Genomic DNA, 26,546 nt, shown 5'->3' with positions numbered 1-26,546 from the left:
GAGAGGGGTGGGGAGGGGAGGAGAGGGGAGGGGAGGAGAAAGGAGGGGAGGAGAGGGGTGGGGAGGGGAGGAGAGGGGAAGGGAGGAGAGAGGAGGGGAAGGGAGGAGAGAGGAGGGGAAGGGAGGGGAGGAGAGAGGACGGCAGGGGAGGAGAGAAGAGGGGAGGAGAGGGGTGGGGAGGGGAGGAGAGAGGAGGGGAAGGGAGAGGAGGAGAGAGGAGGGGAGGGGAGGGGAGAGGAGTGGAGGAGAGGGGAGGGGAGCGGAGGAGAGGGGAGGGGAGGAGAGAGGAGGGGAGGAGAGGGGAAGGGAGGGGAGAGGAGCAGAGGAGAGGGGAGGGGAGGAGAGAGGAGGGGAGGAGAGGGGAAGGGAGGGGAGAGGAGCAGAGGAGAGGGGAGGGGAGGAGAGAGGAGGGGAGGAGAGAGGAGGGGAGGGGAGGAGAGAGGAGGGGAGGGGAGGAGAGGGGAGGGGAGGGGAGGGGATGGGTGGGTGTCTGGCACATAGTAGGTACTCAACAACTCAACAAACTTCTATTTCCTGTACTCAATTCCCATTTCCAGGACTACACCATCAAAGCTCCACTGAGATTCTCATGGTGGGTGATCCTCAGCAAATTTTTTTTAAACCAACACTGTCCCTATTTAGCAAATATTTAATTCCTCTCATCTCTCTGGATGCTTCTATCTTCTTTTCCTAAACAATACACTTGATGTATGTAAGTATAGCATTGCCCAAACTAAACAGAGTGCCCATTAAATACGGATTCCAAAATCAAGGAATTGGCTTTTCCAGTTTTCTGATATTTGGGGGCATCTGCCTCTTGGAGGTAGTAATGGGATTGAGCTGCTATCTCCCATGCTTCTAAAGACTAGGGAAGCCTATGGCTGAGGCAGGAGAATTGCTTGAGCCCAGGAGTTCGAGACCTGGCAACATAGGGGGATCCCTTCTCTACAAAATTAGTCAAGCATGGTGGTGCACACATGTAGTCTCAGGTACTTGGGAGGCTTAGGTAGGAGGATTGCTTGAGCCTGGGAGGTGGAGGCTACAGTGAGTTGTGATCACACTCCAGCCTGGGTGACAGAGCAAGACCCTGTCTCAAAAAAACAAAAACAAAAACAAAAAAAAGTGGAAACCAGGACTCCAACAGCCCCAGCTCTGCAACCCAGCCCTGCCCCTGGGCAACTGTACAACTTTGGGCAAAGGCACTGAACTTCCAGGAGCCTCGGTGGCATCCAGAAAATGAGAAGAAAACACCTACCTCCCTCCTCTTGCCACCAGGGCTGGAATAAGGGTGACTTGAGGTGATGAGCTGAGGGGTCTGCAGTGGATTTCACTCTCAGTGTGTTTTAGGTGTGCCACTCCCCAACCCTGAGCTGGCCCTTGGCTCCCCTCCTTTCCTCCAGAAACCCCTTCATAACGCAGACAGTTGCAGGAGTGCCTGTGCCCACAGAGGCACTCTGCGGCCTCTACTACATCCTGAGTGTAGTCGAGGATGGTCGTGGGTAACAGCAAAGCAGAGAGAAGCTTCCTGGTCTTCCAGGCCTCCCCTTGGCCTCCCTTCTGTTGTCTCCCCACTCACAGGAACAGTTCTGAGACCCAGTTGTGACCAAGCTCCTCAGGCCACAGTGCTAAGCCTCTCCTCCTTCCTGGAATTCCCTAACCAACCCCCAAGTTCTGCCTATTCAAATCCTTTTCAACCCTCAAACTTTAGACTAAAGGCTCATCTCTTCCAGGAAGTCCTCCTGCTGGCCCCATCAGAGGAAGTCATTGTTTCTTCGGATTACCCAGCATTTAATCTCCGGACTTACGGCCCAGTAAACTGTCTTCATCTCTGTCCAGTGAACCACACTTCTCAAAAGACTCCCTCACATTCTTTTTTTCTTTTTCTTTTTTTCTTTTTTTTTTTTGAGACAGAATCTTGCTGTGTTGCCCAGGCTAGAGCGCAGCAGCGCAATCTCGGCTCATTGCAACCTCCGCCTCCCGGGTTCAAGCAATTCTCCTGTCTCAGCCTCCCAAGTAGCCAGGACTACAGGCGTTCACCACGATGCCCGGCTAATTTTTGTATTTTTAGTAGAGATGGGGTTTCGTCATGTTGGCCAGGCTGGTCTTGAACTTCTGACCTCAGGTGATCCAGCCACCTCAGCCTCCCAAAGTGTTGGGATTACAGACGTGAGCCACCGCACCCGGCTGACCCCCTTACATTCTTTTTTCTTTTTTTTTTTTGAGACGGAGTCTTGCTCTGTCACCCAGGCTGGAGTGCAGTGACATGATCTCGGCTCACTGCAAGCTCCGCCTCCCAGGTTCATGCCATTCTCCTGCCTCAGCCTCCCAAGTAGCTGAGACTACAGGCGCCCACCACCACGCCTGGCTAACTTTTTTGTATTTTTAGTAGAGATGGGGTTTCACTGTGTTAGCCAGGATGGTCTCGATCTCCTGACCTTGTGATCCTCCCGCCTCGGCCTCCCAAAGTGCTGGGATTACAGGCATGAGCCACCACACCCAACCTCCCTTACATTCTTAAAAATTATGGAGAACCCCAAAGACCTTTGCTTTATGTGGGTTCTATCTATTAATATTTACCAAATTAATATTAAAGCCGAGAGAAATTTAAGTATTTTCTTACTAATTTTTAAACAATAAATTTTAATATAATAAACCCTTTACAAGCTAAGGTAAGACGGAGTCTCGCTCTATCGCCCAGGCTGGAGTGCAGTGGCGCAACCTCGGCTCACTGCAAGCTCCGCCTCCCGAGTTCACGCCATTCTCGGGCCTTAGCCTCCCAAGGAGCTAGGACTACAGGCGCCCACCACCATGCCCGGCTAATTTGTTTTGTACTTTTAGTAGAGACAGGTTTCACCGTGTTAGCCAGGATGGTCTCGATCTCCTGACCTCGTGATCCGCCCACCTCGGCCTCCCAAAGTGCTGGGATTACAGGCGTGAGCCACCATGCCCGGCCAATAATGTTTTTTAAACCATATAATCCCATCACTTTGGGAGGCTGAGGTAGGAGGATTACTTGAGTCCAGGAGTTTGAGACCAGCCTGGCCAACATAGTGAGACCCCATCTCTACTAAAACTGTAAATTAAAAAAAAATTTTTAAAAATTTTTAAAAACCTCCTATATTTTCTGAAACAAAAAAAAATTTAGTAAGAATGGGCCGGGCGCAGTGGCTCACTCCTGTAATCCCAGCACTTCGGGAGGCTGAGGCAGTCAGATCACCTGAGGTCAGGAGTTCGAGACCAGCCTGACCAACATGGAGAAACCCTATCTCTACTAAAAATACAAAATTAGCTGGGCATGGTGGTGCACGCCTGTAATCCCAGCTACTCAGGAGGCTGAGGTGTGAGAATCCCTTGAACTCGGGAGGCGGAGGTTGTGGTGAGCTGAGATCTCGCCATTGCACTCCAGCCTGGGCAACAAGAGCGAAACTCCATCTCAAAAAAAAAAAAAAAAATTAGTAAGAATGGCAGTGTGGTTTTATATTTGTGCAAATCTCTTTAGCATCTGGCTTAATAGAAGGCAGCTGGACTCGCGTCTCCTTCAGCATTCAACCCGATGTCATATCACATGTCACGGAGCGTCTGGAAAACATGAATGAGTGTGAAAAAGGCACATCATGTCTTAGTGTTATTATGAGCCTAGTTCTAAGCTCTCAAGTCCTCTAAAAAAAGGCCCCAGGCCCCACTTTGAGAACTGTCACAGCAGAGCAGGGGGCTCCTTGAGACGAGGGCACCTTGTCTCAGTCGGCTCCATGAGCCCAGTGCCTGGCCAGACCCCGGCACAGCAACCTCTTTCTCAATGATCACAGCGAACGAGCAGCTTCAGAGGAGCAGACCCAAGGGCGTGGCTCTCCCAGCTCATCATTCTCAAAGCTCAGCGCAGGGCCACTCTGTCCAGGAAGCTGCCCCTGTGGCCAGGCTCTTAACACACAGTGTAGCAGGAATCCTGCTCTGTCTTGATCCAGCCAGAATGAGAAGTACTTTGTGGTCAAGGACTGTCTGATCCTCTCCAAGAGCACCTGTCCCTACAGCTCCCAAAAAGTCTCTTCCCTAAAGACCAAGTACCATTAGACTTCCAAGGGTCTAGGAAACAGCTTGACCCCCTAGACAAAAGCAAACTAAGGCCCTCCAGGGACGAATGGAGAAAAACTTGTGGGTGGAGGCATCTCCTTTCCTGAGTGCAAGGAGGGCAGCCTGTCCTCTTTGCTTCCATCCCCAAGGGGTTCCTCACTCTGCCCCCATGTCACTCTGATCCCTCTGCTCCCCCAGCATGCCTCAGCCCCAATGTGGGGTGAAAGAGGTACATCATAGAAAACGTGAGCCTAAGATCTATCCATTCCTAGGCTCAACTCTCATCTCTGTATCTTACCAGCTGTATGACCTTGGGAAAGTGACAACCTCTCAGAGGCCAGCACCAGCATTTGTAAAATGGTGACGCTACCTCATAGTTATGAAAGGAGAGAAACTGTATGTAGCCCTCTTGCCCAGACATTCTACAAATAGTAGCCAGAAATATGAGGCTCTCTCCCCACTTCCCTCCCTGCCAAACTCTCAGCCTAAGCATGGCTAACACAAAACAGATTACCAATCCCTTTCCTTTCTCCCTGAGGACAGCAGGGCTAGGCTGGGATTTTCCAAGAGGACTTCGCCCATGGAGAAACAGGCATGAAGTAATCTTGTTTGCAGGGTGTAGGTTTCCTACTGTGCAACAGCCCCAATGGCTAGACTCCACACCCCAACCCTCCCCAAGACCTGGGCACCTTCTCCCCCTTCCCTGTCCTTTCCCCTGCGGGCTTAGGGGTCCCAGGAATGAGCAGCCAGTCCCCCCGCTCATGCCATGTTCTTCTCTCTTGTCCTGGTCACACCGGTGATCTACCAGGGGCCTTCCAAAGACCCGGCCTGGCCAATACCCCTGTCACCCTGGTGGGGAGGAAAGGTGGGCAGCTGGCTTTGTCCACCCCTACACCCTGCTTCTTTCTCAGACCACCTAAGGCTCCCTTCTGCCTGCAACTTCTCTCCCCTCCCAGCGACCCCCTAAGTGCTCACTCAGTGCCTTGGGTGATGGGGATGGAGAGCTCCCCTCGTCACATCCCCGCACAGAGCACCTAGTTTCCTCTGCTGGGTGTTCTCAGCCACCGCCTGTGCCTTTAAGAACTGCCACCCTGTGCCAGGGGCTTGACCTCAGCATCCTCAGCTGAGTTGGATTAAGGGACCATTTCGTGCCTTTGTGAATTCCTCCTGGCTGCCATCCCTTCCCCCACACAGAGACAGAGTAGCCCATAGGGCAAACCACTCTACCAAGGACAGCCCAAGAACTGATCTAGCCTGGCAGCCTTTTCCCTCGGGTAGTAGAGGCTGCCCCTTTGACAGGGAGTTTGTGGTCAGCGAGTGGGCCCTTGGGGGTCTTGGGCTGTCACAGGGACTCCAGAAAGCCATGCAGAGCCTTGTGCCATGAAGGACTTCTCAGATGTCATCCTCTGCATGGAGGCAACAGAATCGAGCAAGGTAAGGACCACACAGAATCGTGCTCCTAAGACCCAGCACCAGTGGTCGCTGCTGCCCTCAGCCCTCAAGTATCTCCCCCTTCCAGACCGAGTTCTGCAATCCTGCCTTCGAGCCTGAGTCTGGGCCACCCTGCCCTCCCCCAGTTTTCCCAGAGGATGCCAGCTACAGCGTCCCAGCTCCCTGGCATGGTAACCATCCCAGGGGGTGACCTGGGGGAGGACAGAGAGGCCCAGGAGCCAAGGACAGCATGAGGAATACCCAACAGAAGGGGCTTTCAAAACCCCACCTGCCAACCCGCAGGTCGGCGTCCTCGAGGGCTACGGCCAGACTGCCGCTTCTCCTGGCTCTGTGTCCTCCTGCTCTCCAGCCTGCTCCTCCTGCTGCTTGGGCTGCTGGTGGCCATCATCCTGGCCCGTAAGTACCCGGGGACAGCTTGAAACGAGGGCTTTGGAATGAAACTCCATGAGCCGCTCTCCCAGCCTCCCAGGACCCAGCTCCTCTGAACGCCACCCTCCATCTTCTCGCCTCCAGAGCTGCAGGCTGCAGCCCCATCTGGGGCGTCCCATAGCCCACTGCCTGCCGGAGGCCTTGCCACGACCACCACCACCCCCACCATCACCACCTCTCAGGCAGCTGGGACCCCTAAAGGGCAGCAGGAGTCAGGCGTGAGCCCCTCCCCACAGTCCAGTGAGTACTGGGGGCAGATCTTCCGGGAGAAGGGCCCAAGATGACGGGGTGGGGTTGAGGGGAGGGTGAGGAAGAGGCACCTTAGAGAATAAAGGACCTCACTCCTTTTGACCTCTGAACTCTAACCTCCATCTCTGCAGCCTGTGGAGGCCTCCTCTCTGGCCCAAGGGGCTTCTTCAGCAGCCCTAACTACCCAGACCCTTACCCCCCCAACACCCACTGCGTGTGGCATATCCAGGTGGCCACAGACCATGCAATACAGCTCAAGATCGAAGCCCTCAGCATAGAGAGTGTGGCCTCTTGCCTTTTTGATCGCTTGGAACTCTCCCCTGAGCCTGAAGGCCCCCTCCTCAGGTAGGTCCCTCTGTCCCCAGGACATCCCACCGTGTCCTGAACCACTATCTAAAGAGCAGAATCAGGGAGTGGCAGGGAGAAGGGCTAACCGAGGAAGAAATTGAGAGACTAGACCTCTGGGCCCAGCTCTGCCACCACCTTGCTGTGTGCCGTGAGGAAGATCACTTCCCCTCTCTCACCTGTTTCCTAGTCTGTAACACGGATCTCCTGCCTATCTCCCCATGAGTAAATGTTACAAGGATAAATGTGCAGGTGCTAGGAAGGTCAGAGCTCCCTGGGACATCAGAGGAGCCTTTTTGACCACATGGTCACCAGTTTGGGGGTTGAGAAAATAGGACTGCAAGGCCCAGGCAAGCTCCTCTCTGGCTGGCCCTGCTCTTGGAGCCTCCATCACCCCCAACCTGGCTTCTTGCAGGGTTTGTGGAAGGGTGCCTCCCCCCACGCTCAACACCAATGCCAGCCACCTCCTGGTGGTCTTCGTCTCTGACAGCAGTGTGGAAGGATTTGGTTTCCATGCCTGGTACCAGGCTGTGGCCCCTGGGCACGGTGAGTGTGTTCCCACCTGCCTGTTGAGTGTCCACTTTCTTCCCCTCCACCCACTCCCAGTCCTGTCAAAGGGGTGGAGACTCCGGGCCTCCCTGACTCCTGGTGCCCACATCCAGGGAGCTGTGCCCATGATGAGTTCCGCTGTGACCAGCTCATCTGCCTGCTACCTGACTCAGTGTGTGATGGTTTTGCCAACTGTGCTGACGGCAGTGATGAGACCAATTGCAGTGCCAAGTTCTCGGGTACGGGCCAGGCATGGGGGTCCTCTCTTCAGGCGTCTGATCTGGGTTCAAGCTGGGCTCCCCAGCTCTGGTCCAGCCTCAAACCAGGGCCTCCGTCAGCATTTCCTGCTCAGTCATTCTTTGGCCCAGAACTTGTTTCCCATGGGCATGGCCAAAACTCTCGCTCTGCAATCACCGCCAGCTCTATTGGATGGAGGCACAGATCCTAGCAAACTCATGAGCCCTTCCACCTCTCTACAGGGTGTGGGGGGAATCTGACTGGCCTCCAGGGCACTTTCTCTACTCCCAGCTACCTGCAGCAGTACCCTCACCAACTGGTAAGCACAGTGCTCCATGCAGAGGGGGAGGGGCACACACGGAAGCACCTGACCCCCAAGTTAGTGTAATGGGAATGGCATGGTAGACACTACCTTCTACTTGGGAAGGTCAGAGATCAAGCAGACGGGGGATGGGGGAATATTATTAAATGCCTGATGTGTACCCAGATGTTCCCACACTGGGTCAACTCACCTCTGAAACCAGGTAAATTAAAGGCCCTTAAGAGCCACCAATGATGAAAGCGCCACCCCACCCCCCCAGCCAGCAGTGGGGGAAGAAGACCCTTCTGGGTGCCCAGGATGAGACAGGAGAAGGGGCCATGAATTGCTCCACCTGTGCCCTCCCCCAGCTCTGCACCTGGCATATCTCGGTGCCTGCCGGACACAGCATAGAACTACAGTTCCACAACTTCAGCCTGGAGGCTCAGGACGAGTGCAAGTTTGACTACGTGGAGGTGTATGAGACCAGCAGCTCAGGGGCCTTCAGCCTCCTGGGCAGGTACAGGAGCCAGGGAAGAGCCACGGATAACTCCATCCTCACTGTCTGCCACCCCCGGCTTCCATGTCGGCCCAGCACATTCCATTCTCCAGCTTCATTTTCTTCTGCTACTCCAGGCCGGGGGTCTCTTCACCATCACCCTAAAGACAGCTCTCACCTCAAAACCTTCACCCCACACTCTCCCTGTCCCCAGGAGGTCCTTCCCCAAACCTCTCCCTGCCCCAGTTCCTCCCCACCGGCAGGGGCCACTTCCACCTCCCCTACAAACCCTCATTGATTTTTCTTTTTCTTCTTTTTTTGAGGCAGAGTGTCACTTTGTCGCCCAGGCGGGAGTGCAGTAGCGCCATCATGGCTCACTGCTGCCTCAACCTCCCAGGTTCAAGTGCTCCTTCCACCTCAGCCTCCTAAGTAGCTGGGATCACAGGCACATGCCACCACGCCCAGATAATTTACTTTTTTAATTTTTTTGTAAAGACAAGGTCTCACTATATCGCCCAGGCTGGTTTCAAACTCCTGGGCTCAAGTGATCCTCCCTACTCAGCCTCCCAAAATGCTGGGATTACAGGTGTGAGCCACAATGCCAGGCTGCTTCGCTGATTTTTCCCCATCTAGAAGTGGCTCAAGTTCAGACAGTTTGTTTAATGCTTTGCCTGCTGAATATATGTGTCTTTCTCACCAGACCCTAACCCTGTGTCTCCCATCACCTTTGGCATCATCCAGGGCTCCCAGCTCAGAGCCAGGCCTGTAGGAGGCTGCAGTGCCCCCTCAGTCAGCCAGGGCTGGTGCCCAGAACAGCTGTCTGCTTTGGGCAGGTTCTGCGGAGCAGAGCCACCCCCCCACCTCGTCTCCTCGCACCATGAGCTGGCTGTGCTGTTTAGGACAGATCATGGCATCAGCAGTGGAGGCTTCTCAGCCACCTACCTGGCCTTCAATGCCACGGAGAGTAGGTGCCCCTGGGCAAGTGGGTGGGGGCAGTAGAGGCACCTCCAGGGGGACAGACAAGGGCTCTGGACCCTGGTCAGGACACTCTGGGGGTACTGGGGGTGTAGGTATGTCCCCGGGCACTGCCATGCCCCTTGTGCCTGCAGACCCCTGTGGGCCCAGTGAGCTCTCCTGCCAGGCAGGAGGGTGTAAGGGTGTGCAGTGGATGTGTGACATGTGGAGAGACTGCACCGATGGCAGCGATGACAACTGCAGCGGCCCCTTGTTCCCACCCCCAGGTGAGAAGCCTGCCCCTGGGGACCCTGAGCAGGCTGGGTGCCCACCTCACAGAACCCTACTGCCATACTGCACAGTGTCCCATCCCATCCTCCCTGAGGGGGCGGGGCCAGCTGGCCTCACCATCCTGACTCTGGGACCACTTCACAGAGTCCTGGAAGACAGTCGGCTGGTGGTGGCAATGGTACTGAGTGTCACCCCAAGGGAAATGGGAATCTGGGAATCATTGGTGGGGCTTCAAGAACCAGTCCCTTCTGTCCCCCAGAGCCCCTTTCCACAGCCCACACCAAAGACGAAGGCATCCTCTTACACAGAGCAGGGGGTTTCTTCCAGATGCCCAAGCGGTCCCTGCAAATGCGGGTGCCCCATGTTCCCTGAGATTAAAGACATGCCTGCATGATGCCCAGGGCTGGCAAGCGATGCTGGAGCAGGCTCTCAGGGATGGCAGGGATCCTCAGAGTGTGTACAGCCTGTCTCTTTGTTATCCTCTTGCTTCCTCACAACCATCCCCATTGGACCCATGTACACACAGGACCGAGCGATTCGGTGACTTGCCACAGGCCACAGAGCCAGTGAGCAGTCCCCACAGTGGCCCTCCCCTCCACCCCTGCAGAGCTGGCCTGTGAGCCTGTCCAGGTGGAGATGTGCCTCGGTCTGAGCTACAACACCACGGCCTTCCCTAACATCTGGGTGGGCATGACCACCCAGGAGGAGGTGGCAGAGGTCCTCAGCGGTTACAAGGTCTTCTGGGTGGAGGGAAGGAGGGCGGGCCTGGGAGGGGAGGAGCCTGGGAGCAGGTGCCTGAAGGCCACTCTCCCTCCACAGAGCCTGACAAGCCTGCCCTGCTACCAGCATTTCCGGAGGCTCCTGTGTGGGCTGCTTGTGCCCCGTTGCACCCCACTAGGCGGTGTTCTGCCCCCTTGCCGCTCTGTCTGCCAGGAAGCAGAGCACCAGTGCCAGTCTGGCCTGGCACTACTGGGCACCCCCTGGCCCTTCAACTGCAACAGGCTGCCAGAGGCAGCTGACCTGGAAGCTTGTGCCCAGCCCTGACCCTGAAGCCGGCCCCTGCCCTCTTCCTGCCCGTCCTCTTTTGCCGGTCAGGGCTGGCACGCAGGGGAACAAAGGAAGGAGCACCAGCAGGGTCTCTACCCATCCTTCTCTGGGGCTCCCAGGGAGGGGGAAGAGAAGTCCTCAGCTGGGGCTCATGGGACCCTACCACCCTCCCTGCTCCTTCCTGTCCCTTTACCGGTCCCAGGCTGCTGACTGGCCCCACACTGTGCCACCGGACAATCGAGACCGCTTCCCATCCAGGCCTCTTCTCCTTTCCATCTGCTTTTTCAGCTTCTCCATCGCCTGCCTTCTGACCTTTTCCTTGATTCAACAAAAATGTACTGAGCATCTATTCACGAGGCAGGCCCTGTCCTAGGCCCTAGGGATCCAACTGGCTGTCTGCCTCTAGAACTCTCCACCCTCATCTCTCTGCGTATTTCTCCCTGAAATGGGGTCTGGTCCTTGGTCTCTGCCACTGCCCCGCCTCTCCTCTGGCCCTGGGAACAGGAGGTGCCCTGTGTGTCCGTCTCTCGAAGTTCTGCCTCTCTGTGCCCAGCTCAAGTCTCTCTCCCCCTCCTTTCTCCCCCTAAACTTTGGCCGGCCGCCGGGCGACACCACGAGTTATTTCCCAGCTATTTCCCGGTCCGGGAGCTCTTGGCCCCTGAACAACTGGTTTCCTCTTGGAGTCTGGGAGGAGGAAAGCGGAGCCGGCAGGGAGCGAACCAGGACTGGGGTGACGGCAGGGCAGGGGGCGCCTGGCCGGGGAGAAGCGCGGGGGCTGGAGCACCACCAACTGGAGGGTCCGGAGTAGCGAGCGCCCCGAAGGAGGCCATCGGGGAGCCGGGACGGGGGGTGAGTCTGGCGGAGGAGGGGAAAGGGGCTGGGGAGGGGACTGTGGGAAAGGCTGGCGCGGGCCGGCGGTGGGAGGGAGGGCTGGCCGCTCCCACCCTCTCTCGCCTGCCTGTGCTCTCCGGATGCTCGGCCCTGCGAGCGCTCAGCCTCAGGGGCACGGCAGTGGGGTGGGGACCGACTGGGCCGCGCCGGGGTGGGGAGAGAGGCAGGTCCCAGGATTCTGGGTCCCGACTCCAGTCCTGCCTGGTCCACAGACTGCGAGAGGACCCCGGCGTCCGGGCTCCCGGTGCCAGCGCTATGAGGCCGCTCCTCGTCCTGCTGCTCCTGGGCCTGGCGGCCGGCTCGCCCCCACTGGACGACAACAAGATCCCCAGCCTGTGCCCGGGGCACCCCGGCCTTCCAGGCACGCCGGGCCACCATGGCAGCCAGGGCTTGCCGGGCCGCGATGGCCGCGACGGCCGCGACGGCGCGCCCGGGGCTCCGGGAGAGAAAGGCGAGGGCGGGAGGCCGGGTAAGAAGGCACCGCCGCGGCTATCGGTGGCGATGTCCGAGCAGGCGCGGTCGCAGCTCCAGCTCCCGGTGTCCGGGACTCGGGTCTCCCGCCAGGGGGCGCCACTCCCCGCGCTTTGCAGTCCTGAGCGGGGGAGGGGCCCAGGCGGCGGGAGCCCCCTTGGCCAGCCCCCCAGATCTGCCCTGCGGGAAGGGGTGGAGGAGGTACCCGTGCGGGAGGAGGCACTGGCCGAAGCTCAGGCAGGGGCGGGGAGGGGTACGGTGACCTTAGAGTCGCCGCCCCGCTGCGGGCTGAGCCGCCGCTACTCTCATCCTGCCGCCCCCCTTACCCCGCAGGACTGCCGGGACCTCGAGGGGACCCCGGGCCGCGAGGAGAGGCGGGACCCGCGGGGCCCACCGGGCCTGCCGGGGAGTGCTCGGTGCCTCCGCGATCCGCCTTCAGCGCCAAGCGCTCCGAGAGCCGGGTGCCTCCGCCGTCTGACGCACCCTTGCCCTTCGACCGCGTGCTGGTGAACGAGCAGGGACATTACGACGCCGTCACCGGCAAGTTCACCTGCCAGGTGCCTGGGGTCTACTACTTCGCCGTCCATGCCACCGTCTACCGGGCCAGCCTGCAGTTTGATCTGGTGAAGAATGGCGAATCCATTGCCTCTTTCTTCCAGTTTTTCGGGGGGTGGCCCAAGCCAGCCTCGCTCTCGGGGGGGGCCATGGTGAGGCTGGAGCCTGAGGACCAAGTGTGGGTGCAGGTGGGTGTGGGTGACTACATTGGCATCTATGCCAGCATCAAGACAGACAGCACCTTCTCCGGATTTCTGGTGTACTCCGACTGGCACAGCTCCCCAGTCTTTGCTTAGTGCCCACTGCAAAGTGAGCTCATGCTCTCACGCCTAGAAGGAGGGTGTGACGCTGACAACCAGGTCATCCAGGAGGGCTGGCCCCCCTGGAATATTGTGAATGACTAGGGAGATGGGGTAGAGGCCTCTCCGTCCTGCTGCTGGCAAGGAATGGGGACAGTGGCTGTCTGCGATCAGGTCTGGCAGCATGGGGCAGTGGCTGGATTTCTGCCCAAGACCAGAGGAGTGTGCTGTGCTGGCAAGTGTAAGTCCCCCAGTTGCTCTGGTCCAGGAGCCCACGGTGGGGTGCTCTCTTCCTGGTCCTCTGCTTCTCTGGATCCTCCCCACCCCCTCCTGCTCCTGGGGCCGGCCCTTTTCTCAGAGATCACTCAATAAACCTAAGAACCCTCCTACCGGCTTCTTCTTTAGTGGTGGGGGCTCCCTGTTTCTGGGATCATGGTGTGGAGGGGGTGTTCAGGCAGAAGGGAGGGTTCTTGGATGAAATAGAGATATGCGGCAGATATACAGGAAGCCGGCCCAGGGGAATGAGAGGCTGCTCCACAGAGCCGCCACCTAGGTTGTGAATGGGAGTGTCTGACAGCGGGATGCCCTCCTGGTGTGGGGCTCCATCCATCTTTGAGAAAGGGAGCACCTTTTTCTAATTCAAAGATGCCAACTGAACCACGTAGGGGCTGCCTGCGCCACACATACCTCTGCCCTGATCCAACAAAAAAGAGCCGAGGACTTTCGTCCATGGCTGCTCCGGCTGCTTGCCTGCCCCCGATGAGCGGAAAGCTATTGCTCTGTAACCCGAGTGAGTGGCGTCCTCGGGCGTCTAAAGATAAGCAGTTTCTGAGATGACCACAAGGGGGTGCCCTGGCCCCAGAATGCCGCAGGGATCCTGGGTAGCTTGAGCTCCTGACTATGGGGGGGTGAGGGAGAGGAGGGGTATTGAGGTCGGCCAAAGGAATTCCAGATGCGGATGGAAGAAAAGGGGGGGCCTTTACTCCCAACCCAGGAAGTTTATCTTCTATCATAAAATGTTTATCTCCACATTAAACAGAGACTGGAAGGAGCCAGGCCTCCCCTTGCTCAGCTCCCTGTCCCGGATTGAGGGAAGGAAAGAGCAAGTGCCAAGCCCTCCCAGTTCTGAGGTGGAGATGAGGAGCCCTCCCCCACTGTGCTGGGCATAGCCTGGGTGGGCCGAGCCACTGTGTCTGAGGCTAGCCACAAAGCCCCTCAAGGCTCCCCCCACCCCTGGGGCCCACCCCCAACCCAATGACTAACAAACCAGGACTGCCCAGCCCCATCTGCACAGCCTCAACCCAAGGACGGGGGGGCGGGGCTCTCCTCAGAGTTTCTTTCTGAGCTACCGGCACCCCCTTCCTGAAGGCAGTCCCAGGCACTGTGGTCCCAGACAGAACATACAATTATGGGGGAGTGCCCCTGCTCTTCTGCTGGTCATGTGAGGGCAGATACGGCCAATGGGGACTGAGCCCCAAATGTGAGCTAGAGACAGGCCTTAGGCAGCCTCCACCAGGAGATCCTGCAGCCGCACTCCAGCCCAGCCCTGCGCCAGACCCCCATGCCAAGACACACAGAGACACACACCAGCTCCTCCTGGGATCCGAGGGCAGACTGGACTCCAGGCAGCAGGAACCCCATGCTCCCTCCCAGGAAGACTGGCCCGGAGGAGGAGCTGGGAAGGTTGACTCAAGGGGTGAGATGGTTCACATTCCTCTCTACAAGGGCTTAATTTGGGAAAAAATAGAAAAAATAGAAGGCTTTTCGAAAGCCATGTGTGCAAGAGGGGACAAATCAGAAGGGATGAGAGCTCACAGAGCCATGCCTGGCATGCACTCTCCCCATGACATAGTCTTCCCAGCCTATCTTAGCTCCTTCCCTGTCCCCCCTCTAAAGCCCAGGTACCCCCACAGCCCACACTTCTGACTCTGGCGGGGCTGAAGGACCCTGATGCAAGGTCTGTTGCCTTGACCAACTGCTCCCTTGCAGGGATGCACACAGAGATTGTCAGAGCTGTCAAGAGAACTTTATTCATTGGAAACTGAGCCAGAGACCCCTCAGGAAGCTGCAAGCCCCTGGGCCCTGGGCCCTTCTGTATTTGGACCCTAGTGAAATGTGCACAGTCTGCCCTCTCCAATGCCAGGGAGAGACAGAGAGGAATGCCATTTTTCTGTGTGATGTGGGAGTGACAGGGGAAAGAGCAGAAATCCGGTTATCCCTCCTGAGACTCCCAGTGAGCTGGGGTGCCACAGGGCACGTGGCCCCAAAGTCAGGTGCAGATGCATCCCCCATCCCAGGGGTAAACTCCTGAGCCTGGCTTTTGGATCAGGTTGGGAGGGAGCCTCATCAGACGATCACAGGCAGAGGTGGCTCTGAGGGCACCCGAGAGATACTAACCCCAAAGCCTACCAGGGCACAGGGGCTCTGGCTGAACACAAAGGTTTAAGATCATCCGAAGGCCCCTGAGTTGCCAAAACACCCAAATGACACTGATGTGTTGTGGCCGCAAAAGCTGGGGAGGAAATGTGAAGGAGGCAGGAAAAGGACCTATAGACCTCCAACAGAAAAACCAGAAGCAGACAGGGGTAACCCCAGAGGCATCTGGGTGGGCCCTGGGCAGGCTGGAGGAGAGCCCACAGCAAATAGTCTCAGGGCCCTTGCATAGTGACATACTCACCACCCTCAGCATCGAAGGGACCCACTGGGTAAAGAGAAGCCATGTTATCCTGCCCCCACCCAGATCATAGTCTTCCATCTCAATGTCCTGGATGTATGGCAGGATGGCCACAGGGGTAGGAGGGGATTCAGACCAGGACCCGGAGATGAGGTGTTAATGCTGTCCTAGCGTGAGTGCCTGTGTGGAGCATGGAGGGGTGGGCAGGCAGGGAAGGAGTCTTCAGAGGTAGACATTGAGGGTCTGCAGGATGCCCCGGCGGCAGAGCGGGCAATTGCGGTGGTAGACGGGGTGGCGCATCAGGATTTCAGTGCAGGCCTGGCACAGGCACAGATGCCGGCAGGGCAGGAGCAACACTGTCTTGCTCTGGTCCTGGCAGATGACACACTTCTTCCGCTCCTCTTGCTCCTTCAGCAACTTCCATGGGTCTTGCCCACCTGGAGGCTCCTCCTCATTGAGCCTCTCTCGGCCCCTGACAGGTGTCACTCTGATGGTCCTGGCCTCCTCCTCTTCTGCCTCTGATCTGCGCCCCGCTTCAGGAAGAGTGTCCTGTCTCCGGGTCCTAACTGAGAATACCCTCATAGGGTCACCCTGGGGAGCTCCAGGTGCCCCTCCCCGGTTTGGCCAACTCGCCAGCTGCAGACTGCGGCTCCAGACTCGGCGCCAGGCCTCTGAGCCCAGTGCTAGGCGAGAGAGCCGCATGACATCCTCTCGAAGACGGTGGTAGGATGGCCGGGCATGGAGCTGGCTGAGTGCCTGGGTAGCCAGCCTCAGGGTGAAGTCCGGATGCAACACAGTCACCGTCACTGCCAGCACACAAGCTAGCAACACCAAGCCAGTGAGATTGACAAGCACAAAGCTGGCCAGGAGGCGGGCAGCTGAGGCCAGCAGCTCCAGGGCTAGTTGGCAGGGTGTCCAAAGGAGGATGGCCATGGCCACAGCACTGCTGGAAATGTGGGCTAGGAAGGCAGCCACTACGTCCGTCATCCTCCACAGAGGCCCGGTCACTGCATCCCACAGGGCCAGCACCAGGGAAAAGAGGTTCTGAGTGCCGATGAGGCAGATGTTGACCAGGCTGTTGATCACATAAGCCACCAGGCTCATGGCAATGGCACAGATGTCACAGGCCTGGCGCAGCAAAGCATGGCCACTGGAGACCACATTGAGGACGCCCCGGTGCAGTATCTCCCTGCTCCGCAGTGCCCCATGAGAGGCCAGGTGCCCCAGGAGCTTTAGGCTCTCTAGGCCAGAGCAGCAGCTATACAGCAGAGTACACAAGGCCTGCAAGCCCCCACATGTGAACCGGACCACGGCTTCGATCAAGGTCAGCAATGAAAGCAAGACTCCGCGGCCCAAGTGCAGAAGACTAGTCAGTACCGTGTGCGGCAGGTTGTAGACGAAGGCCAGGAGCCAGGCCAGGGAAGCCAGGAGGGAGGACACCAGCAGGAAGTTGAGGTCCAACACCAAGGTCAGCACGTCCAGCACCAGGCCCAACCCATTCACTACCAGGTACACTGCCTCCATGATAGGGCTATGGAAGTTAGTCCAAAACAAAGTCTGGCTCCTCGGTTGGGGGGTTGTCAAGGTTGTCAATATTTTAGGGGGTCTGGGATTAATTTGGAAGGAAAATGAGCAGTCTCCAACCCAGGGGGTACCAAGAATCTGAGGAAGAAGTGGGTAAAACGGAAGTGGAGTCTTGGTAGAGGGAAAGGTGGCCAGGTGCCAGTCCAAGAGTCCAGGTTTTGAAGATGGGCTGTTTGGGAGGGAAGAGGCCAAACATCTCTAAAGCGAAGGCGAGCCCAGGCCGTAGGAGCGACCTCAGCTTTGGATGCCTGGTGTGGCGAACCACGGCCGGGCAACGGGTCAGACCGGGAGGAGACGAGGAACGGATGGAATGGGATCGGATCAGATCGGGTCGCGTCGGGTCGGGTCGGGCCGGGGCCGGGTGGGGTCGATGTAAGCTGGGCGCAGGCTCTCAGTCCAGCTACGCAGGTGCCCCTGTCCCCGCCCGGCCCCCGTCTTCCCGCTAGCGGCGCTTTGCACCCAAAAGGGGAGTGGGAGAGGCAGCCAGCTTCAGCAAACCCCAAGCGCAGCCCCTACTCCGCTGGGCGCCGCCATCTTGTGTGCAAAGGGGTGGAGCCAGAGGCGTGACGAGGAGGGAGGGACGACAAACTCCAGCCAATTGGTGAAGGGCAACCACAAAAACGTCGATCACTCATTGGTCCGTTTGAATGGCGCCCGAACGTATTTACTTTCCAAAGGGAAGGAGAGGCGACAGATTAAATCCCCTCCCCCTTTAGGCGGGGATTGGTTCGTTGGCGGGCAGCGTCGAAATACGCTCTCCTAGCCCCACCCTCTAAAAGAGCAGGGTCTTGGACTCCCCTCAATTTGGGAGCTGTTCTTTCTCCCGGCCTCTGAACGCGAGGTTTTTTTTTTGGCTTGGGTCGGAGGTCACTGCCTCTGCGCTGGGCTTTGGAATAGCACCGCCTTCGCAGCCTGCTCAGATCCGTCTCCTCATTCTCTTCTATTTATTCATCTATTCTATCATTTATTGAACTCCTACAGTGCATTGAGGATACAAAAAAATTTTAAGACAGTGCCTGCTGTTCACAAGGGAAAGCAGATTATTACAGGGGATTCCCAAACTGCTATTCCAAACTTTCCTCACCAGGTTTTTCAACATCTCGGAAGATTACTTCATTGTCATTGAGAAAAAGGGGCTACAGATTTAGAAACCGCTCAGCTTCCTACCCTGGGCCTTCCTACCCTAGAGTGCAGTGGCGCGATCTCTGCTCACTGCAACCTCTGCCTCCCGGGTTCAAGCGATTCTCCTGCCTCAGCCTCCCGGGTAGTACAGGCGCCCACCACCTCACCCGGCTAATTTTTGTATTTTTAGTAGAGACGAGGTTTCACCATGTTGGCCAGGCTGGCCTCGAACTCCTGAACCTCGTGATCCACCCGCCTCGGCCTCCCAAAGTGCTGAGATTACAGGTGTGAGCCACCAAGTCCGGCCCTGCCCTTTTCTTTAATACTCAAACAATAGTCAAAATATATTTGAAACCCCATCCCAAATATATTGGGAATCCTGGTGTTTTCTACTAACTCCAAGGATGCTTAGCAGACTCCTAGTGGACTTATCTTTCCCCTGGTCACCTTTGCCGAATTTCCTACTTGAGTTGAATTCTCCATCTCCACTCCTGGGCTCCTGAAAGTGTCCGTCCCCCTTCAGTCTGCCCTGAACACTGCCTCAGAGTCCTTCATTCTCCAAAGCATCACTGATAAGAAGCTGAGGTGTGCAGCAAACCTTTACTGAGGCCTTGGGGTCGTGGTAGGGGTACGCTATAGTGCAGAGGAAGGACTGCAGTCGCTGAAACTCCTCTGGCTTCTTCCTACCCTTTCTCTCTCCCTGCTCTCAGGCCCTGCCCAGGTTATGGTTTGTTGTGTTGTGATGTGTTGCTGATGTTTTTATTTTCCTACTCTCATCCTCCCGCCAGTGTCAAATCTTGGAGAATGTGCCCACCTCCCTTTCAAGATAGTTGATCCCATCACCCGTACCATCTCCTCTTCAGGGATCTTACTTGTCCAGTGAACACTATGTTGTTATTAATCAATCTTCCTCCAGCACTTGACACCACTTCCTCCACCCTTGGCCTCAGAATACCCTTTCCTATATTCTTTCCGTTTCCATCATAGCCTCCTCTCCCGTATACACGATGATTTCTGAATTTGTGTCTTCAGCCTGAACCTGTCCTGCAAAGTTCAGGCTCCAGCTGCTTCCTGGACATGAACGGTTCATGGGTATCCCACTGGTGCTTCCTACACAATATGTCCAAAGTCAAACTTGGCAAACGTGCTGTGCCTGCACTGCGTGCAATTAACTAGCCAGTTTTCCACACCAAGAAGCATGTAAAGGCCTTCTCAGAGTTGGCAGGATCCTCTAAGAGAGAATTTCCATTCGTTTAGGACCAAGACCTCCCCTTTGAGTGATTTGAGACTCACTAATCCAAAGCCCTCTTTAATGAGCCACAACCCTTGACTCCCAGGAAACCTAGCAGGTAATCCTGCTTTGGGCAGGGACAAAGACTCCAACTGGCTTTGGGGAGGCAGTTCAAATTGTTTGACAATGTTAGTCCCAGGGATTGAGAAGAAAATAAGCCAGATATTGAGAAAGCTGAACACCTAGAAGCCCTATCCTTGCAGTATTTTCTAATGGAAGATGTAGTGTAAAGCCCTCTGGAGGCCTGCTCTGGCGGCAGCTGGTTTCTGCTGTTGTGCTAACTTCAGGGGTTTTTTTGTTTAGTTTTGTTTTGCTCAGCGTAAGATTCTAGCTGGGACAATAGAAGGGATTTTTAGAGACTATGAAGGACTGAGGATTAAGAGATTGGAAAAACCAGAAAAGAATGTCTAATTCAGGGGTTTTGTTTTGTGCTATTGTGTATATTACGGCCCTCCCCATCGTCTCCTCATCAAGCATTCAGTAAAATCTATATTATTGCCATGTTTTAGGTTGGTTTTTTTTATTTTGTTTTTTAATTATGCAAATCATTTACAGGGTCCCAAAGTCAAAACTTTATAAAAAGATACAGTCACAGAAGGTTTGCTTTCATCCTTGTACCCTCCACCCTGTTCCCTCCCAGTGCCACCCAAGCTTGAGAGGACCCCAAGTATTACAAACATAGACAAAAAATGTCTCCATAAAGGAGCACCTGGGTCCTCTATCAGTCAGGATCCAGTGCTCGTTACTGGTACGGAAAAGCCTATAGCCCCAAACGTCAGCTCTGCAAACAACACGGTTCAGGCCCGAAGAAGCTCTTCAGCTCTTCTGCACTTGTTTGAGACAGTCTCGCTCTGTCACCCAGGTGGGAGTGCAGTGGCACGAGCTCAGCTTACTGCAACCTCCACCTCCCAGGCTCAAGTGCTTCTTGTGCCTCAGTTTCCCCCAGTAGCTGGGACTACAGGCGTGCACCACCACACCCAGCTAACTTTTGTATTTTTAGTAGAGACAGGGTTTCACCATGTTGGCCAGGCTGGTCTTGAACTCCTGGCCTCAAGTGATCTGCCCGCCTCGGCCTCCCAAAGTGTTGGGATTACAGGCGTGAGCCACCGTGCTGACTCTGTCCTACACATCTTACAAAAAAAAAAGAAAGAAAGAAAAAGAAGAAAAGAAAAGGAAAGAAAGAAAGAAGAAAAGAAATTAACGTGGTTTGTGCAATGTGGCTGAGGAACATTTTTCAATATTAATTCCTATTTATCTTTAAATTTGCATATATGTAAATATAGAGAAAACACGCATGTGTATTTAACTAGCTATATTCTAGTTTTGACTTAAGGAAAAACTAGTTTTCCCTAGTTTTGCACTAAGGAAAAAACCTACTTGCAATTTTAGTCTTTGATTTAAAAGACTGTCAAGGGCAAGTCGATGATAACAGTAATGACATGGTTAGTAAAGATAATAAAGATGAACAAGCCAGGATTTTGGCCAAAAATCTGGAAGCATTTTTTTGGTGACATGTCCCCTGTATGGCACATAGTTGAACTTGTTATTAGAAGACACAGCCTAATTGTGCTGATAATAATGGCATTTTTGGAAAAATAAAAAGATTATATGCAATATTCTGGATGTGCCCAAAGATGAAATATCTTGGAAAAAACTGTATCACAATTGACCTTACAACTGCTCTTGGATACATGATGGGAATGCTGGCTAAATGCTGTTAAAACAAGTCGGTTTAATTTAGAGAAGAAACTAGAAGGGCTGGGCACCATGGCTCACACCTGAAATTCCAGCACTTGGGGAGGCCAAGGTGGGTGGATCGCTTGAGCCCAGGAGTGCAATACCAACCTGGGCAACATGGCGAAACCCTGTCTCTACTAAAAATACAAAATATTGGCTGGGCATGGTGGCATGTGCCTATAGTCTCAGCTACTCGGGAAGCTGAGGTGGGAGAATCACCTGAATTTGGGAAGTCGAGGCTGCAGTGAGCTGTGATCGCACCACTTTACTCCAGCCTGGGCAACAGGGTTGAGACCCTGGAAAGAAAGAGAGAAAAAGAGAAAGAGAGAGAGAGAGAGAGAGGAAGGAAGGAGAGAAAGAAAAGGGAGAGAGAGAGAGAGAAAAAAAGAAAGAAAGAAAGAAAGAAAGGCAAAGAAAGAAGGAAGGAAGAGACAAAGAAAGAGAGAGAGGAGGGGGAAGAAGGGAAAGAAGGAAGAAAGGAAGGAAAGGGAGGGAAGGAAGGAAGGGGAAACTAGAAGACTGAGCAGCGTTAAGAAGATTCACAAAGAGCAAATTATGGTCTCAAATGGAAAATCAAATTACCCTTGCACGTGCACTACCCACAGATATTTGAGATGGTTGTTTAATATGAATAATATTGATAAAAGTGTAACCAAAATACTGCTCATTTGGATATTTTTTTAAACAAGTGATGAGCCACTATTGATACTTTATTATGAACTGAAGTCCATAGTTTACATTAGGGTTCACTCTTGGTGTTGTACATTCTATGGGTTTTGACAAATGTTTAATGACATTTATCCATCATACAGTGTTATAGAGAATAGTTTCATTGCCCTAAAAATTCTCTGTGCTGTGCCTATTCATCCCTCCTTCCCCCCAGACTCCTGGCAACCACTTATCTTTTTACTGTTTCCATAGTTTCACCTGTTGTAGAACGTCATATAGTTGACATCGTACAGTATGTAGCCTTTTCAGATTGGCTTCTTTCTCTTAGCAATATGGATTTAAGTTTCCTCCATATCTTTTCATAGCCCATTTCTTTTTAGCATTAAACAATATTCCATTGTTTGGATGTACTAGCTAATTTATCCATTCATCAATTGAATGACATCTTGGTTGCTTCCAGGTTTGGGGATGATGAATAAGGTCTGCTATAAACATTCATGTGCATTCAGGTGGACATAAGTCTTCAACTCATTTGGGTAAATACCAAGGAACACAATTGCTGGATCATAAATATAGCATGAGTATTTTTAGTTTTGCAAGAAATCACCAAACTGTCTTCTAAAGTGGCTGTACCGTCTTGCATTCCCACCAGCAATGAGTGATAATTCCTGCTGCTGCACATCTTCCTCAGCATTTTGCGGTGTCAGTTTTGGATTTTGGCCATTCTAATGAGTATGTAATGGTATCTCGTTGCTGTTTTAGTTTACATTTCCCTGACAGTATATAGTGTGGAGCATCATTTCATATGCTTATTTTCTATCTGTATATCTTCTTTAACAAGGTGTCAAGGTTTGGGACCCACTTTTAGATTGGGTTGTTTTCTTATTTTTAAGTTTTAAGAGTTTCTTTTATGCCAGACCTACAGTCCCAGCTACTCAGAAAGCTAAGGCAGGAGGACCACTTCAGCCCAGGAGTTCTGGGCTGTAGTGCACTATACCAATAGGGGTCTGCACTAAGTTCGGCATCAATGTGGTAACCTCCCAGGAATGGGTGACCACCAGGTTGCCTAAGGAAGGGTGAATCAGCCCAGGTCAGAAATAGAGCAGATCGGCCGGGCATGGTGGCTCATGCCTGTAATCCCAGCACTTTTGGAGGCCGAGGTGAGCAGATCACGAGGTCAAGAGATAGAGACCATCCTGGCCAACATGGTGAAACTCCATCTCTAAAAAAATACAAAAATTAGCTGGGCATGGTGGCACGCACTTGTAGTCCCAGCTACTCGGGAGGCTGAGGCAGGAGAATCGCTTGAACCTGGGAGGTGGAGGTTGCAGTGAACCGAGATCATGCCACTGCACTCCAGCCTGGTGACAGGGTGAGACTCTGCCTCAAAAAAAAAAAAAAAAAAAAGTAAAAAGAAAAGAAAAAAGAAATAGAGCAGATCAAAAATCCTGTGGCGATCAGTAGTGGGCTCATACCTGCGAATAGCCATTGCACTCCAGCCTGGGCAACACAGTGAGAATCTGTATTAAAAAGAAACAAAAAAAAAAGAGTCCTTTGTATATTTTGGATAACAGTCCTTTATCAGATGTGTCTATTGCAAATATTTTCTCCCAGTGTGTAGCTTGTCTTCTTATTCTCTTGATAGCTGCTTAATTTTGAAAAAATAAAAACACAGGAAGGTTAAACCAGAAATAACATTAATTACTACAAGGGGTGGTGGGTGGAGAAATGGAATGGAAGGGATGGGGAGGAAGTGACACTCCTTTGAGTATACCGTTTTTGTATAATGTTGACTTTTTTTTTTTTTTTTTTTTTGAGACAGAGGCTCACTCTGTCACCCAGGCTGGAGTGCAGTGGCATGATCTTGGCCCACTGCAACCTCTGCTGCCCGGGTTCAAGTGATTCTCCTGCCTCAGCCTCCCGAGTAGCTGGGATTACAGGCGCCTGCCACTGCACCTGGCTAATTTTTGTAGTTTTAGTAGAGACGGGGTTTCACCATCTTGGCCAGGCTGGTCTTGAACTCCTTGACCTTGTGATCCACCCGCCTCGGCCTCCCAAAGTGCTGGGATTACAGGCATGAACCACCACACCTGACCTAATTTTGACTTTTAGAAGAATGCTAATGTTCTTTATATTCAAAAATTAAATTAAATTAAATCAATAGAAATGAGAAAGAAAAAACCAAAATGCAAATAGAAAAAAAAAACCCAGCTGTGTTTCATATAGAATAATATAGTCACACAAAAAGGGAAGGGGTACAAGCTAACTGTAGAGCCCAGTGGCTCACGCTTGTAATCCCAGAACTTTGGGAGGCCGAGGTGGGTGCAGTACTTGAGGCCAGGAGTTCAAGACCAGACTGGGCAACATGGTGTTGCTACTAAATAAATACATACATACATACATAAAACACATGTGCATGTTTGTTATAAATGTTATAATAATAAATAAATAAATTAGCCAAGTGTGATGATGCATGCCTGTAAGTCCCAGCTACTTGGGAGGCTGAGGTGGGAGGAACACTTTGAGCCTGGAAGTTCAAGGCTGCAGTGAGCTAAGACTGCACTACTACACTCCAGCGTGGGTGACAGAGCGAGACTCTGTTTCAAAAAAGAATAATAAGAAAAAAAAATTTTTTTAATATTTTCTGGGATCAAATATTTATCATATGTAACCCCTTTAAAATATTTGAACATGACATATAAAATTTATGATCCCTTTCTGAGTCTAAGTCTTGCTTAAGCATATTAGTAATAATTTCATTTGCTAAGGCCACAGCAGAGCAGTTTCTCCATATTAAAATTAATTTGTTGGCCGGGCGTGGTGGTTCATGCCTGTAATCCCAGAACTTTGGGAGGCCGAGGCGGGTGGATCACCTGAGGTCAGGATTTCAAGACCAGCCTGGCCAACGTGGGGAAACCCAGTCTCCACAAAAATACAAAAATTAGCCGGGCATGATGGTGGGTACCTGTAATCCCAGCTACTCAGGAGGCTGAGGTGGGAGAATCGCTTGAAGCCAGGAGGCAGAGGTTGCAGTGAGCCGAGATAGCGCCCATTGCCCTCTATCCTGGGTGACAGAGCGAGACTCCGTCCCCCCCGCCAAAAAAATTAATTTTTTAAGGCCAGGCCAGGCACAGTGGCTCACGCTTGTAATCCCAGCATTTTGGGAGGCAGAGGTGGGCAAATCCCTTGAGCCCAGGAGTTCAAGACCAGCCTGGGCCACATGGCAAAACCCCATCGCTACCAAAAAAACGAAAACAAAAATTAGTCGAGCGTGGTGGCACTTGTCTGTGATCCCAGCTACTTGGGAGGCTGAGGTGGGAGGCTCACTTGAGCCCATGTTGCAGAGGTTGCACTGCAGTGCAGATGTTGCAGTGAGCTGAGATGGCACCACCGCACTCCAGCCTGGATGACAGAGTGAGACCCTGTCTCAAAAAAAAAAAAAAAAAATGGCCGGGGCGCGGTGGCTCACGCCTGTAATCCCAGCAGTTTAGGAGGCCAAGGCAGGTGTATCACTTGAGGTCAGGAGCTGGAGATAAGCCCGGCCAACATGGTGAAACCTTGTCTCTACTAAAAATACAAAAAATTAGCTGGGCATGATGGCGCATGCCTGTAAACCCAGCTACTTGGGAGGCTGAAGCAGGAGAATCACTTGAACCTGGGAGGCAGAGGGTGCAGTTTGCTGAGGTTGCACCACTGCAGTCCAGCCTGGGCAACAGAGCGAGACTGTCTCAAAAAAAAGAAATTATTTTTTTGAAGACGTCGGAACAACTATGACTCAAGAAAGGCCAATTAATTTGGCATTACTGGCAATAGAACACGAATTATGAGAAATGTTTTATTATAACAACATAATTAAGGAATTTCCTGAAGTGAAGGCAAGGAAAATTAATTTATGGAATAAATATATAATCATGAATTGTGTATGACTTTATTACACATGTAAATATTGCTAGTCTATCATAAGCATACCCAGGCAATAATATATGTAATAATAAATGCAATAATAGCTAAGTTAACTTATCTTGGATATTTTGTTGACTTTGGAGCATACAAAAACCATAGCGTTACTTTTTTGTTTTGTTTTGTTTTTTTGAGACAAAGTATCTCTCTGTCGCCCAGGCTGGAGTGCAATGACATAATCTCAGCTCACTGCAACCCCTGCCTCCCGGTTTCAAGTGATTCTCCTGCCTCAGCCTCCTGAGTAGCTGGGATTACAGGCAGGCGCCACCACGCCTGGCTAATTTTTGTACTTTTAGTAGAGACAGGGTTTCACCATGTTGGTCAGGCTGGTCTCGAACTCCTGATGTCAAGTGATCTGCCTGCCTCGGCCTCCCAAAGTGCTGGGATTACAGGCGTGAACCACCGCACCCAGCCAGCTTTACACATTTTTTAATTTTGTCATTAGAAGGCATATTTGTCAAGGTAGGAGGATAGAGCATACCGAGCAGCTAGTTAGCTTTCAAATATTTCAAATATTTAGACATATGATATGTCAGCCTTCATTTATACCCTGCCTTATCTCCACAGATGTTATGAGGGTGGAGGGCTGTTCCTTCTATCCCTCTTTAGGTAGCTATTTTTATGTTTTTTATTTATATATTTATTTTGAGACAGGTCTTGCTCTGTCATCCAAGCTAGAGTACAGTGGCACCATCTTGTCTCACTGCAGCCTTGACTTCCCAGGCTCCAGTGATCCTCCGACCTTGGCCTCCTGAATAGCAGTATTACAGGCGTGCGCCACCACACCCAGCTAATTTTTGGATTTGTTTTGTTTTGTTTTTGGTAGAGGTGGGGTTTCGTCATGTTGCCCAGGCTGGTCTCAAACTCCTGGGCTC

At 53.1% G+C, this 26,546-nt stretch overlaps 3 protein-coding genes across 3 annotated transcripts; 2 read left to right on the top strand and 1 right to left on the bottom strand.

Annotated features, from left to right (window-relative positions):
• The first annotated feature begins 5,388 nt into the window (after window positions 1-5,388).
• MFRP (membrane frizzled-related protein) lies at window positions 5,389-13,020 on the top strand. Its single transcript, XM_003819993.6, has 14 exons — window positions 5,389-5,502; window positions 5,588-5,690; window positions 5,803-5,916; window positions 6,034-6,189; window positions 6,330-6,543; window positions 6,959-7,089; window positions 7,206-7,331; window positions 7,572-7,648; window positions 7,999-8,147; window positions 8,960-9,090; window positions 9,236-9,367; window positions 9,979-10,106; window positions 10,191-11,267; window positions 11,522-13,020. Exons 1-13 carry the CDS (start codon window positions 5,449-5,451, stop codon window positions 10,413-10,415), a joined length of 1,740 nt encoding a protein of 579 aa, XP_003820041.4. The 5' UTR covers window positions 5,389-5,448; the 3' UTR covers window positions 10,416-11,267; window positions 11,522-13,020.
• On the top strand, window positions 11,565-13,020 carry C1QTNF5 (C1q and TNF related 5). The gene is made up of 2 exons (XM_055094990.3): window positions 11,565-11,778; window positions 12,114-13,020. Exons 1-2 carry the CDS (start codon window positions 11,565-11,567, stop codon window positions 12,629-12,631), a joined length of 732 nt encoding a protein of 243 aa, XP_054950965.1. The 3' UTR covers window positions 12,632-13,020.
• Window positions 13,021-14,644: 1,624 nt separating this feature from the next.
• Window positions 14,645-17,454, bottom strand: RNF26 (ring finger protein 26). Its single transcript, XM_003819994.5, has one exon. It carries the CDS (start codon window positions 16,830-16,832, stop codon window positions 15,531-15,533), a length of 1,302 nt encoding a protein of 433 aa, XP_003820042.3. The 5' UTR covers window positions 16,833-17,454; the 3' UTR covers window positions 14,645-15,530.
• Window positions 17,455-26,546: the final 9,092 nt, after the last annotated feature.

Source organism: Pan paniscus, chromosome 9 (genome assembly GCF_029289425.2).
Source record: "Pan paniscus chromosome 9, NHGRI_mPanPan1-v2.0_pri, whole genome shotgun sequence".
In the NCBI taxonomy this organism is placed as follows: domain Eukaryota; kingdom Metazoa; phylum Chordata; class Mammalia; order Primates; family Hominidae; genus Pan; species Pan paniscus.
This window is presented reverse-complemented; position numbering and strand designations above follow the sequence as displayed.

Bases quoted from the DNA above. Each gene is read 5' to 3' on its own strand.
- MFRP (XM_003819993.6), top strand. From the start codon at position 5,449: ATGAAGGACTTCTCAGATGTCATCCTCTGCATGGAGGCAACAGAATCG. The intron at 5,917-6,033 runs GTAAGTACCCGG...TCTCGCCTCCAG, and splicing joins GGTGGCCATCATCCTGGCCC to AGCTGCAGGCTGCAGCCCCA. The intron at 7,649-7,998 runs GTAAGCACAGTG...GCCCTCCCCCAG, and splicing joins AGCAGTACCCTCACCAACTG to CTCTGCACCTGGCATATCTC.
- C1QTNF5 (XM_055094990.3), top strand. From the start codon at position 11,565: ATGAGGCCGCTCCTCGTCCTGCTGCTCCTGGGCCTGGCGGCCGGCTCG. The intron at 11,779-12,113 runs GTAAGAAGGCAC...CTTACCCCGCAG, and splicing joins AGGCGAGGGCGGGAGGCCGG to GACTGCCGGGACCTCGAGGG.
- RNF26 (XM_003819994.5), bottom strand. From the start codon at position 16,832: ATGGAGGCAGTGTACCTGGTAGTGAATGGGTTGGGCCTGGTGCTGGAC.